Source organism: Erigeron canadensis, chromosome 2 (assembly GCF_010389155.1).
Source record: "Erigeron canadensis isolate Cc75 chromosome 2, C_canadensis_v1, whole genome shotgun sequence".
NCBI lineage: Eukaryota > Viridiplantae > Streptophyta > Magnoliopsida > Asterales > Asteraceae > Erigeron > Erigeron canadensis.
In genome coordinates this window covers 13,168,502-13,182,923 of record NC_057762.1, presented here as the reverse complement: position 1 = coordinate 13,182,923, position 14,422 = coordinate 13,168,502, and the positions used below count along the sequence as shown (strand labels likewise).

The window sequence follows — 14,422 nt, the reverse complement described above, 5'->3', positions numbered from 1 at the left end:
AACATACTTCTCCAAGCAACATCAAGTTGAAATCAACATTCAAAAGTTCAAGTTGTTAAAGCTCAAAAGCTACAAAGATTTCAAAGATGCTTCCAAGTACTCAAAGTTGCAAGAGAAGATCAAGCTTTAGAAAGTCATCGTCAAGAATTTATGTTTGTTGGGAAGATTCAAGTCAAGGTTGATACAAGATATCGAAGACAATGAGAAAGCTTCAAAGTCCAATCAACATTGGAGATTTTCAACAAATGGGCTCATCATGTTTATTTAAAGACCAAAGACGATGCAACATTTACAATTCAACACTAAGGGGGAGATTGTTAAAATTTTAAATATGGTGTTTAATTGTAAATTATTGTATTGGAAGGGGTATTAGTGTTAAGTTAGTGATTTGCATAATACCCCTTCCCCATAAACATTGTAATAAGCTTTTGATATATTTACCATACCAACTTCTCTCTAAGTTACTTTTTCTCTCTAACTTCTCCTTCAACCTCCCATCACCCACACACACTCTAACACACATTCCACCATTAAACCTTTAATTAAGCTCATTATTATACATTACACAATCTTTGGTGGCCACTGTTGAAGACTTGAGGGCTAAGGAGGCTAGTTTCATCACCACTGTCGAATCATCTGATATTGTCCAGGATTTGAAGCAGCAGATAAATATGTTGAAAGCGGATGTAGTTGTTCATGATGACGTTGTCTTGAAGTTGCAACAAGAATATGCTGATGAGCGTGAGGCTAGCAGGTTGTTGCGTGAGCAAATTGATGTTTTGAAGCAGGATAGTGTCAGGCTAATTACAGAGGTAATTCCTTATGTGAGCAAGTCTTTCTTGTATAGTGATAAGGTGGGTCAGTTGTTGGGGGAGTTGAATTCAGCCGAAAGGGCTGATGAGAGGTCTACTGTATTGGAGGAGTTTGCTGCGGAAGGTAAGTGTGATTTACAATGCAGAGGAGATTTTCTTCCCACTGCCTCTCATGACCTCGAGGTGGTTGACCAGAAGTGGAAGGACGTTGTCTTTCCTTACCTGGAGAAGGTTATTGCTGACCCCAACATTGCTGTTGAAGACCTGCTGAAAGTTGTTCCTGACGTGATCTAGCCCGAAGCCACTGTTGACCCTCAGTGAATGGTTTAGGCCTACGTGCCTTTGATCTGGTGTATGTGCCTCTTTAGACATCTTCTCTTTTGCCAACAGCTTATCATGCTGTTTTGAACAATTGCTATGTCTGTAAATTGTTGAATAATTTCTCTTTGGGTATTTTCTTTTGCCCGCAGTGTTGGGACTGCGGTTTATGGACAGGTTGCTGTCTTGAAGACTGCTTTGTTAATGTTATAAGACTTTGCTTGTGCAGCAATGGGGATCGCTGCTTTACATAATTTTGATGTTGTGGCATAAGAGCTGTCTTGATTATTGCAGCTTTTCTATGCAACTTTGATAGTTGTTTTCCACACCTATTTGCATGCTATTTTATGTGGATATATTCATAGATGTTTGCTTGGACTATAGGTCCTTTTTTCATTTTATGGAATTCCATTATATGGGTGTCCCCATTTTGGAGCACATGTGTTGTTGTGCGTGTGTATTTTTGCGCTTATGTGCGTCTTTTTCTAACGAAGATATGTTTGAGAGAAAAAAAGAAAGCATTTATTTACTAATATGAATGAGGTTACATACCATATCTTCTAGGCTTAGAAAATAAAATGAAGAAAAAAGAAAAGACAAGGAAAAGACTAATTATTCTTGTAAATGGGGCTTGCCTTTGGACGTATCATTATCCATCTAGGCGTCCATAGTGGGGTCCTTCACTTCATGAGAGCCAGTGGGGCCCGTCTTGGCCTTCTTTGGAGAGTTTTTTTTCCTTCGTCACCAAGGTCCCTATTCCTCCGCTTGATTCGTACTTGATCATTCCGTGTGCTACGGACGGGATCATTTCAAATTTCTGGATTCCGTGTCTTCCTAGGATTGCTTGGAAGGTTGATGTTCCCTGCACCACAAGAAAAGTAATCTTCTCTTTTCGCTTCCAGCATCCCTCTCCTATTATCGTTTGCACCGACAACTTTCCCAATGGTTTAGCTGTGTTCCCGGAATACCCTTGGACCGAAGCTTCTGTCCTCTTCAAGTTCATTCGTGACACAGGATGTAACCTCCAGAAAGCTTTCTCATATAAGACATTGCATTCGCTTCCGGTGTCCACAATAATGTCTTTTACTTTGGTTATTTATAGAATTGCGGAAATCACCAGGGGATCTCTAAAGACTTTACATTGTAAGTTGGAGGAAACATGATACTTCCCATGTCCCTCCTGTAGGTCTTTGGGAGCGAATGTCCGGGCCCAGGTTTGATTTTCATTATGGTATAAATAGTTTTCTCAGGGCCTTTTTTCTTTTGATCCATGTTGTCTTCTTTCTACATGCCTTCTTGTTGCTTGACGCTTTTTACTAGGTGCGAGAGCTTTCCTTCATTTATTGCCTCTTCTAAAGCTTTCCGGAGTTGCCGACACGCATTTTTGTCCTGACCATGATCCCTGTGGAACTCGCAATATTTTTCTGGGTCCTTCCTGTTTTTTACGCATAGTCTGGGCGGGGTGGGGAAGGTTTTTGTGACATTCTCAGTGAGCAATATTTCTTTTAGGCTTTTGTGTAGTTCCAGAAGATTCACCTTGAGATATCCTTTGTCATCCTTGTGATACGGGGTGTACCTTGATTTCTCTCTTTCGTTTGTCCATTTTCCTTTCCTGTTTGCCGGAGCTTCCTTTTCCTGCGTGGGGCTTGTGTCTCCCTTCAAGGCGGTGTCCCTGGCATCCAAATATACGTGAGCGCTTTTTTGAACCGCTTCGTATGTTTTTGGGAGATCCCTGTATAAGAACTCGACTAGCCCTCTACTCCGAAGGCCATGCAGTAACTCAGAAAGATCCACAATATCTTTTGTTTCAGTGGTGAATCGATCCATGAATACTCTACAACCTTCCGTTTCTTTCTGTTTTATTCTGTAGGTGGCCACATGGATTTTCTTGTGCTTTTCTGCTGGCTGAAGCGGGCCCTAAATTTCTCTTTAAGGTCATCAAAGCTGACAATGGATCCTTTCGCGACGTTCTTTAGCCATTTCCTGGCGTCTCCTTCGAGTGCATACCTGAACATCCTGCACGCGGTCGGTAGGTTCCAAACCTTCATCTCTGCCGCTCCTTCGAATGCTTCCAAGAAGTCGTCCGGGTCTCTTTTTCCTTTATATGTCTCCAGGTGGGAAGGATATTTTAAATCCTTTGGGAGGGGATAATTTTGTATCCAGGCCACGAACGGTGAATTTTCTACACTTCCTCCAACTATTTGTAGTTCCAGGGCATTCTGATACACGGGAGCCCCCCAGCCTTGAGGACCATAGGATCCAGGGGGTGGGGTAGCATATTGTTGTCCTCTTATGCCTTGCGAGACCCTCGGTGTCGGTATGGTGAATTGCGATGCATAATATTGATGTGGTTGCGCCTGCCCTGCTTGTTGGTTGTTATAAATCTCTCCTGAGAGATGGGTGCCATAAGGCCCCGAGGAGTACTGTTGTGTCCCAGGTCCATTCATATTTCCATAACCTTGACTCTGAGGCATTTGGTAGTTCTGTGTTGCAGGTCCTTGAGGGATTTGGCCCGAGGGTGCTGAATGACTCTAACCGGTAGGGCCTTGGAATGTCTGACCCGAAGATCCTTGGAAGGTATGGCCCGAAGGTCCTGGGAAGGTCTGACCTGAAGGTCCTGGGAAGGTATATCCCGAAGGTCCTGGGTAGGTATGTTCCGAAGGTCCTGGGTGGGCCTGGCCTGAAGGTCCCTGGTAACCTCCTGATGGAATACTATATCCAGAGGGAGGGAACGCTATTCGTCGCATCGGATCTTACTGGGACGGGCCCTGACTGAGGTGGATTGGACCTCGGGGCTTCAGGTCTCGCGGATTCTGGAGGAACATTAACTTGAGTGCTGGCCCCGGAGGGCACGTTCTTGTAACAACCCTCAAATTCCGATTAGGACACTTTACTTAGACTTATCTAGACATCTATTTCTAGAAGTTTATTAAGAGAAATTGTCTTATAGACATTAAAGCATAGTGAAAATTGCCCTCTAGTACAATGAAATGCCCATATATGACTAGTTATCTTAGAAATGCCAAACACAATAATTATAACTATTCAAGAGAGTCTCAAAGTGATTAAATAATGACAATCTTATAAAAATGTAACTTAAACAATCAAAATCTATGTATCCAGAATTATGATTCAACAACTCAAATGAGAACAATGCACATCAATACAATTTACAAGTCAAGTACATATTAATATACGTAAACAACATATATATATATATATATTGCCAAATTTAAATAAGTCTTGCAATTACTAAAGGTACATTATCAATCTTATTAGAATTTAACACCAACACATATATGATTGTACATACATATACGACATATATATATATGTGTGCTTACAACTTAAACTAATTATAATTATAAACACTTATAAAACCAACCAATCAACATACAACTAACCCACTTACTCTTACTCTTACAATTACAAATATATATATATATACATACATACATACATACATAATGAATCAAGACACTTTTACTTACATACATACCAAACAAGTTTGAAACACCACACACACTTTGGTCTAACCAATCCTAGTCTCACCACCACTCCATCAAATCAATAAGATGGCTCCCAACCTCTTTCTTCCCCTCTCCTCACGTGATGTAACCCCAAGAACCTACACAACCCCATTCATTTTCAGCTTTCTACACACACACATTAAGAAATGCTCTCAAACTCTCTCAACTATCTTTTCCTCCTCTCCTCTCTTTCTTGGCAGAAATATGGGGTAAAAACACCCCTAAATCTTAACAATAAATCATCAAACAACAACAATAACATAGTAACATAGTAAGGGATCAAGCTATGATGGATTGGAGCATGCATGGAGAAACAAAACAGCCCCCAAGAGCTCTAAAAATCGTGATTAACTGTTATCCGAACAGCCCTCTTTCTTGCTTATTTGCATCACCAAAGGTTGATATCAATGCTTCTCTTTGTTGTCTCTTCCTTGTGCTTTCATCTAGTAACCTTCTTGCCCTTTTTCTTTATCATTTTCATGTCAAAACAGCCCCTAAGGAGCTCGAAATCTGCCATCAAGAACAAGACCCAACAACACTCTTGATTTTCTTGTTTTGATCTTCAAAGGTTGATAACTTATAATCTTTTGATTATCACTTTCTTTATCTTTCAATTTTATCACTAAAAACACATAGATCTACACATGAATGTAAGATAATAATAGGTTGAGTGTAAGAATGTTAGATCTTGACATGCATATATATAGATTTAAGTAGTTTTGAATATGGGATTTGAGATGGATAAGGGATGATTTTGAAATGGCTTATAATCTGAATATATGATGTTAACATAATCCAAAAGTTTATAAAAATCTATTGAGTGGTGTTAAAGAGTGCAAAATAAGTAAGAGAGACCATTGGTGGGTTGTTTGGATCAAAAATAAAGTCACATAATCTGTAACAGAACTTGGGGCTGGTAAACCGGGCATTTGGGGACCGATTCAGGGAAAGTGTCCAACATAAAAGTTGTAGATATATGAGTCTAGTTTCACTAACAACTGGAATCAAGCGAAAAGGGTCAACAAAACTCGAGATATGAATCTTTTAGTACCTAGTGGTCGAGCTGAGTTTTCACCAAAAAGCTTAACTTCACAAACTAAGAAATCAACCTTTGAATCCAATAACTTTGTACAAAAATACTAGCTATAAAATCTGTAGAAGCACTATTAACATGATAGGATATTGATACAAAATAAAGTTAATACATTGGGGAAGTCAAAATAGGTGTTGGGTGAAGTAATAAAGTAAAGACATGTGATTGTGTTTTCAAGATAAGCTGATTAGAAAACTATGCCAGCTTGGGGACGTGATATCTCAAGTTGGGTATAATATTTTTGAACGATTTTTGTGTCTAAAATTAAGTTCAAAGAGTTGTGTTTTAAATGGAACCGGTTTTAGGTCATATTTCGAAGGAAAAGTTAGTGAATCGTATTTTTCAAGTTAAGATCGCAAAACTAGGATTTTGGTCTGGAAATCAGTAGACTTTGATGATTTTTAGTTTTCAAAATACTAAGCTTCAGAAGCTCAAACTTAGTGGAAAGTAATTTTCAATGTGTCCATGACTTAAAATAAATTTGTGGTATTTTTCTGAAAGACATATCATTAAGAACTTTTATAAAACATTTCAAGTCGCCAAACAGTAGCCTTTTTGACCACATTAGTTTACGTAATTTTTATGCATAGTAAACCTTAACTAAAAGTTCACCAAAAATTCACAAAAATACTAGATACATATAAGTCACTGTGTAAAAAGCATGAAGGTCCAAATAATTCGGCTTGACCTCAAAATAGTAGCCAACATTTCATAAAAATGTGAATTAAAACAGAAAATTCTGAAGTGAACTAATAGTTTGTGTAATAGGCTATGTAATGAACTATGAATCATAATGGGCTAACCCGACCCAAATAACTAACCCATAAAACCATAAGTCAGTAGGCTTACCTGGCCCAATAAGGTATATAGCCCAATAACCAAAATAACTCATCAAGCATATAACAAACTTAAGCCCAAAACACTTGTAAGCCCAAAAGATTGTGACCCATAACACATAAGCGACCTTCCAAAGCCCGAGTGATCGTAAGATTATCAATAAGTATGTGAGATAAAAGTTAAGTATAATTAAGTGACGTGAAACACAAATTAAGTTGATAAACATAAATAACTTAATTAAAATATAAAATGATACATCCAAAGATAATTTACACAAAAATCTATTGCATATCCAATAATGTTTAAGAAAACATAACTTAATATGGCATTAGCATATGATAACCTAAGATGCTAAACGAAACCATAAATGAAGCCAAGTTAGCGAAAATTTAAACTTATAACCACGTGTATAATGAAAGTAACTATTTGCACTATCAATCTCTACAACCAAAATGATGTGAATATTTGCAATACACTTGGATTCCAAAATTGATAACAACATAATGAAAATGGCATTTCTAAGTGATGGCTTAAGATAGGAACTTATGTATATTAGTCCTCTCGTAGGGATAGGCTTGTCTTTGATATACGAATGAGGAGCATAAGGAATATATGATCAAGGAAGCTATAGATGGGAAGTACCCATTTTGGATATATGAATATAATGCATGGCATATCAAGGCGAGTCATAGCCCCCTTTCAAACTATTTTATGTGTTTAACTTTTGGGGTGAAAAACATGATATATATAAATAAAATTTCTTTTTATATAAGAAATGATTCTTGATAGTATGATTATGAAATGGAATTATGATTTATGTTCAATGTTATAAATGATATATGATGAGCTTGAGTTCTGTCAAACTGTTATATTTCGGTACACTACTATTTACTCCGAAATGGGAGGCCTGTAGTTAGAGGGTTGCGCAACTAGGAGTTGTCCACCCACCCATAACGTAACGGTGGAATGTTGGTTGCCTTTGTGACGACCTTCACTTCCAGTCTGATCAGAGCGGTGCTCTAGCTACCTTAAATTTAAACGGTCGTCTCCATGGCATGACCCCAATTGTAATTAAAGCACTTGATTGACAGCTTGTTCTATGAAATGAAATAATATATTGTTTGGACATGAAAAGGTAGTAGTAGTGGCTCAAGCATTTACTCATCAAAAATTATGTAAATTATGCCCTTGTGGCTAAATGAAATTGATATTAAATTATGCCCTTGTGGCTAAATGAAATTGATATTAAATTATGCCTGTGTGGCTAAATGAAACTGATATTAATATGTTTGGATATTTTGATTTGAACATACGGTTTGGGTATCATCCCTCATATGAAATCTTGAAAGTCGTTGAAATTGGCGATATTGAAATATTGATGACCGAATGGTTTCGATGTGATATATGATTAATTATTTGATATATTTTTCCCTCAAGTGGATTTGACAAATGAGAACTTTATAATTACCATGGATTTTGAACGTTTTAAATAACATTGTGGTATTTGGGAAAAACTCGATAATATGATATGAGAATTTTTGTCGGTCATATGGGTTGGGTATTTCGAAATGTAATAGTAATCGGTTTTCTAAGTATTAAAACGGTGATGTACCAAGATTTATATAAAAACCTATGCACAAACGTAGTTGACACTTTTTCTTCATGCTTTTCAGGAATTAGCATAAGCTTTGAGGATTTATATGCATCATGATTTTTTGCATTGCACTTTGGAGTCAAAGATCAAACCTTGATCATTGTAGTATACTACTTGATGTGCTTGTTATTTGTTTCGTGGACTTAATGCCCAAGTGCGGTAGACGCATTGTACTTGGGGATTGGTTCACATGCTTGTACATTTGTAAAATTCTTTTATCAAATAAATCTATGGTGAATGTTATTTATTATCCTTTGTTTTGAATGCTTGACTTTCTGTACATCTCATTATTCCGCCTTAGTTGGGGTGTTACAGTTCATTATTCCGCTAAAAATTGATTGCATCTTTGACTTCGAAAGAAGAAAAGAAATAATTGATTAATGGAATACTGAAATAAGTTTAATTATTCTCAAGATATGGTCTTAATTAAAAGATATGTAGAGACAACAGTCTCAGTTCTTGTTCTAGTTCAACTAGATAGAATGTTAACTCTCGTATTTGAGATACATCTCTACGCCAGTTGGCTGGATGTTAGGTAACAGAATCTGATAACAATTGGATCCGTTGTTTATTAAGAATAATCTGATGATTAATTCTTTTAATTTCTTATTTCAAGAAAGTAATGTATGGACTCATTATAATTGATTAAATTATAAAAAGATCTTTAAAAGACTCTTAGAGACAAGCATCTCATTTCTTCATTTAATAAAACTACATGGAGTTTTAAATTAATTATTTGACATATATCAACATGTCTATCAATTGGTTGTTTATGAATAGATTCATATAACCTTTCAATCATATTTTTCTTTCGAATAATCTCTTGATTTTCTTTCGAATAATCTCTTGATTAACACGATATATTTCCTTTTTAAGGAATTTTAAGTATAAGACCATTTTTAATCAAAGTCTTACAATTTCTAGTCTTTATTGGCAATAAAGCCTTTCTTTAATTTGACGTAAACAATCATAAAGATTGAGTTAGTCATAATTGTGGTGAACCACATACTTAATGATATACTTTTAGTCATATCTTGAGGGTAACCTTTAATTATTGGCATAGCCAAATTTATGAGTTGCAAATTCAACATGGACATGTTTGTCTGCATATCAATTTTATATGTTTTGATTTCTTTTTCAAGTTTTTAGTCTTAAGGAGAATAAGTAAGTTACCATATAAAGTTGTTTTAACAGTTATGAGTAACATACCTTTTCTTGATATTTTCTAATTCTTCTGAATTCTATTTCTGCTAGTGACCAAACCCAACCAATATTTCCCTAGCGGCCTCCTGCCTAAACGGTACTTCATCATGGCTTCAGAGTTTCCAGGTTTAACAATAACAATTATTTAGAGAAAAATATAGAAAACTAGAAAAGATAGTCTTATTTCATAACTGTCTCTTATCCGAAGATAAGAAACTTCTTGATAATTTACATTATTTCTCCTTAATGGAGAAACTACTCACTAGTAATCATATTATACAATGAGAGAAATGGGTGTGTGAAGGATGGGATGTTTCGAATGGGGATGTCTTAAACTAAAGGATCCATCTTCCTTATATAATGGAAGTGGCTTATTACAAGACAAATTAAAAGGTCGTCATCTCTGACGTTTTTTGCTCGACAACCGCATGTGTTGAGTTAATTTTTCTTCTTTCGTCATCCATGACGTTTCTTGATCGACAGCTACATGTGCTGGGTTTATCTCTCTTCGTCCGTATAAAGAGATTCTTTACTAGTGGAGGGACCACTTGAATTATTTTCTTCTGTTGAAGATTCTTTGCAATAATCGCAGTTATGATTTTTGGTCATAGCCTTTAACCTTTTGCAAAGTTTTTCTTTAGTGATTGGACTTGCTTCAATTTTATTGAAGGCAATTTGTTGCTCCATTTTCTCTAAAGCTTCATTTTCGTGCATTGGTAGTGGGGTTCCACAATAACTAGTGATAATGCAATGGTTACTGCAATAATTCATTTTGTTAAAGCTACCTGCTTTTAATCCTTGTAGATTATTTAGGATTTTTATAAATCCTCTTGCTCTAATATCAACCCAGTATTCTGGGTCATTGTAGTCTTCATCCATTACTTTGGACGGATCAACTTTTCTTGCTTGGGCAATGCCAATTTCTAGATGATGGTAACTCTGGAAGGATTCTCCATGTGACCAATCTGGTAGTGTAGAATTACACTTGATAAAGATGTTTGCATCTTTTGCAGCTGCAATCTTTTTTCGAAAGTTTTTAATAGCTTTCTTCATTCCTTCTGGTAGTAAGCTAATTTCTAGCAAGTTAGGAGAAAGATATATGAACTTTATTAATCCAGCTGAAAATGCTAGAGAAACAAGCTCTGGGCTGGTGCCTGGACAAAAGATAATTAAACTTTTAGTAGCTTTATCTTCTGAATAGATATGTTCGACCTCAAAGTCTTTTTGACTTAGCGATCTGGCTTTGGACCACATCATTCTAAATTCGTCTAGAGAGATTAAATCTCTTTCTTCCTTTTCTTCAATAACTGTTGGTCTTGAGAAAGGTTGCTTGAATTCGATGATTCTTTCTTTCTTCTTGCTCTTCAATGGCTCAGTAAAAAAGGTTACCTTTAAAGGTATTTCTTTCTTTCCATCCTGTGCTGAATAATGAGAAGCTTCTTGCTGTGCTTGTAACAGCGTTTTATATTTCTTGTATGGAAATGGGTTTCCAGTTACATATTTGGAGACAATTCCCCAATCTTCGTAAATTCCTCTATTTTCGCCTTCGAAAATGACAAAATATGTGGAATTTGTGTTTGTGGGCTCATGTATCACTTGAGCGTAACTTGGTCTGAGAGAGACCGTTTCAGTTTTTGGCAAACTGTCAGCCATCAACGGATTTTTTGTGTCTTTACCAGAGCCGTTTGCTGCTAGACTAGATGAAGATTGTAGTTCTTCATTAACTTTCTTTTTGCTTTTTTCCAAAGCAATAGGAGTCAATGGATTTTCTTTTTCTTTACCCTTTACCGTTTGAGAGAGAATAGACTCAGATTTTATCCTTGCGGATTCCTGTTCTGAATTAACAGTTGTTAGACTTTCGTCATAGAGAGCTATTTTTTCTTGAATAGCTTTTAACTCAATCAAAAGAATTTTTTCTTTTAGGCGAAATGCCTTAAGCTCATCCATTATTCCCCTTTCTTTAAATGGAAAATTAGATGTCTTTTTCCTTTTCAAAGACTTTTTGAATGCTATTTATAGCAAAATTTTTGATTGTGTCATTGCTTTCGTTTATGAAAATAGTGGGTCAAGCAATAAACAGTATCATTTTTGTCAAGATGTTTTAATGGAATATCTTGAAATCTGCATTTGTCTTTTGACAAGACATCACTTGTTATCTGGATAGATAATCTTTTTTACCATGAGTAAATTTCTTCTTTTCCTGTAGTTTTTGTCTTCAAAACCTGCACTTTAAAATTTATTAGAAGCATCTGTTTAAAATAATATTTATTCTTCACTAGATTCTTCTGACGAAGAGTATTCAATTTTTAATGAGTATACCTTTGTTACTCCTTTAAAATTGTCTTCTGAGGGAAAATATCCATCTTTTTCTGCTTCTAAAATAAGCTTTACTTTGTTAGGAAAATTTTGCCTATTTGGACATTCATTTGCATAATGCCCTTCTTCGGGCATATCCAGCACCGACAGTCTTTTTTACCTTGAGGACATACCTTAGATTTTTCTTTTGAAAAGTATTTACCTGGGGTAAATGTTTTCTTCTTTGGCTTCCAAAACCTTCTATTATTGGTAGGTTTATCATATTTCTTTTTATATTTATTTTTGAAATATTTCTTGTCTTTAACTATGTTACAACCATATGATAATGGTGGTATATGAGTCAAATTTGTACAACAATTTTTATTAAACCTTTTTAATTGTTTTTGCGTATTTGCAAGATCACAAATAATTGCAATTTCTTCTTTGGCTTTTACTCCAACGATAGCAAATCCAAGAGAGTGTTTTGTTAAATCATTTTTTTTCTTTATTCCATCTTTCTTTGGCTTTTACTCCAACGATAGGAATTTTCATTAAATATATCTCTATCCAATTATGATATTCACTTGTGGATAATTTATATAGATTTTGTTCAAATAAACAAGTAAAGTCTTCTAAAAGACATATATCGCAAATTTGAGCTTTTGTTAAGGCTTGTCTTGCCTTTTCTTGTATTCTGCCATTTTCTTGATCTCTATTGGTAACAAAATCAAGTCCTAAGAACATCATGTATATGGCACCAATAATTTGATAATATAAATCTCCTCCATGTAGATCTATATTCCAATTAGTTCCTTTGATCATATTTTGAATTATGCCAGAAGATTTATGTTCTACCAAAAGTAAAACAGTTCTTGCATGAGAAACTCATTAGGATTTGACTGAATAATTAAACTTATTTCAATATTCCATTTATCAATTATTTCTTTTCTTCTTTCAAAGTCAAAGATGCAATCAATTTTTATAGTGTCAATGGGTTGTGAATTTCCATTGTTATTTGAATTGGGTATGCCTTTATGATATGGCATAGAGAATTCCGATTTAGTATTGCTATAGGAAGACCTTTTGCTACTACTAGCTTGAGTTTGATTCCTATTTATTTTGTGCTCTATTGGCTCTTCTTCTTCTTCAACCTCCATGTCATCAAAAGAATCGTCTTCGGTTTCTGGTTTTGAATAGTAAAAATTTTCTCTTGATAGGGAAAATATTTATTTTTCAATTCTTTATTTTCTGATAACCTTTGTTCATATTCTTCATCGCTTAAGGATAAAAGTTGCACTAGTTCATTGACTTGATCTAAATCATCTTTTTCTAAGTTATCAAAAAAGATTTTTTCTTACTTCTCAGTAATAGAACTCATTTTTTAGGAATAATAGGACATATTAAATTCCTACTACCTCTTTGAGGATTTCTCCATATTTATCTATCCTTTCGGACATTGATCTCATTAAATCAAAAGAGATTTCAGATGAACTAGGTTCACTTAATCTTAACGAATTAGAGAAATTATATCTAGGCCTTTGGTGTAAAACCTTTTTATTTCGCGCAATATTCATTGCCCAATTTTCTTGTAACTGTGATGGTTCAGTAAATTTACTGCCTTCTACAGTTCCAATTTCTGAGAATATATCTTCCATTGTGATATTCTCTTTTTCTTTATACTCTATTGAATGAGTACTATTTGTAATAACATATGCGATTAAATAATTAACCGTAAATACTTTATTACCTGGTTCCATAAGGTCAGTTCTTTCACATTGGTGTATAAAGCTTAAAGACATATCAAAATCTCTAGACTCTCTATGTAATGCGAATTTAGGATAAACAGTAAACATAAATTTACCGTATGCTAAATTTCCTTGTACTGCTCCTAATAGAGCATCTTGTCTGTTAACAATTCTATTGTCAACAAGTGCCATTTTTATTGGAAAGTTAATTCCATCTCTGAATTGTGCTTTTAGGAGAATTTTTACAGCTCCTATATGAACCATATTAAGAGACTTTCTTAAATCTGGTCTAACACTTAATAGCCTTTTTGCTATTTCTCCTTTGGTTAAAAGTGGTAAATAAACTTCTCTAGAAGTATCTTTTATATCTACTGAAAGTTCTTCAGTATTAAAACAGTAAAAGATTTTATTTTTTCGAGTAAAAGCTTTTTAAACTAAACTCTGTAAATATCCAGACTGGTTAAAAACTTGTATTGAATCAAGCTTGAATTTAAGCTTGTTAAATTTTGTAAGTTGATCAGAATTAATCATGTAATCTGATACAAAACATTTTTCATTTTCATTGAAATTTAAAATTTCAGTTATGTTTTCTTTAGATTCTTCAGAATCGTTTATTAAAATTTATTCTCCATCTCCCCCTTATTTTAAAAAACAAAATGGCTCTGATACCATTGGAAGTTCTTTTGTTTAGGGTTTAGGGTTTAGGGTTTAGGGTTTAGGGTTTGGTAAAATTCTTTTATCAAATAAAGCTATGGTGAATGTTATTTATTATCCTTTGTTTTGAATGCTTGACTTTCTGTACATCTCATTATTCCGCCTTAGTTGGGGTGTTACAGTTCTCCTGTCTTGGGGCCCCTGTTTCCTCCGGTTGTGTGCGATGCGGAGGGGTTCGGGGCCGAAGCTCCTAGCTTCCTAATCCGAATCCATAATCAGTC

At 35.0% G+C, this 14,422-nt stretch overlaps 1 protein-coding gene across 1 annotated transcript; it reads right to left on the bottom strand.

Moving 5' to 3' along the window:
* Window positions 1-13,142: 13,142 nt before the first annotated feature.
* LOC122587737 lies at window positions 13,143-13,679 on the bottom strand. Its single transcript, XM_043759900.1, has one exon. The coding sequence runs from the start codon at window positions 13,677-13,679 to the stop codon at window positions 13,143-13,145; it is 537 nt and encodes a 178-aa protein (XP_043615835.1).
* Between the last annotated feature and the right edge of the window lie 743 nt (window positions 13,680-14,422).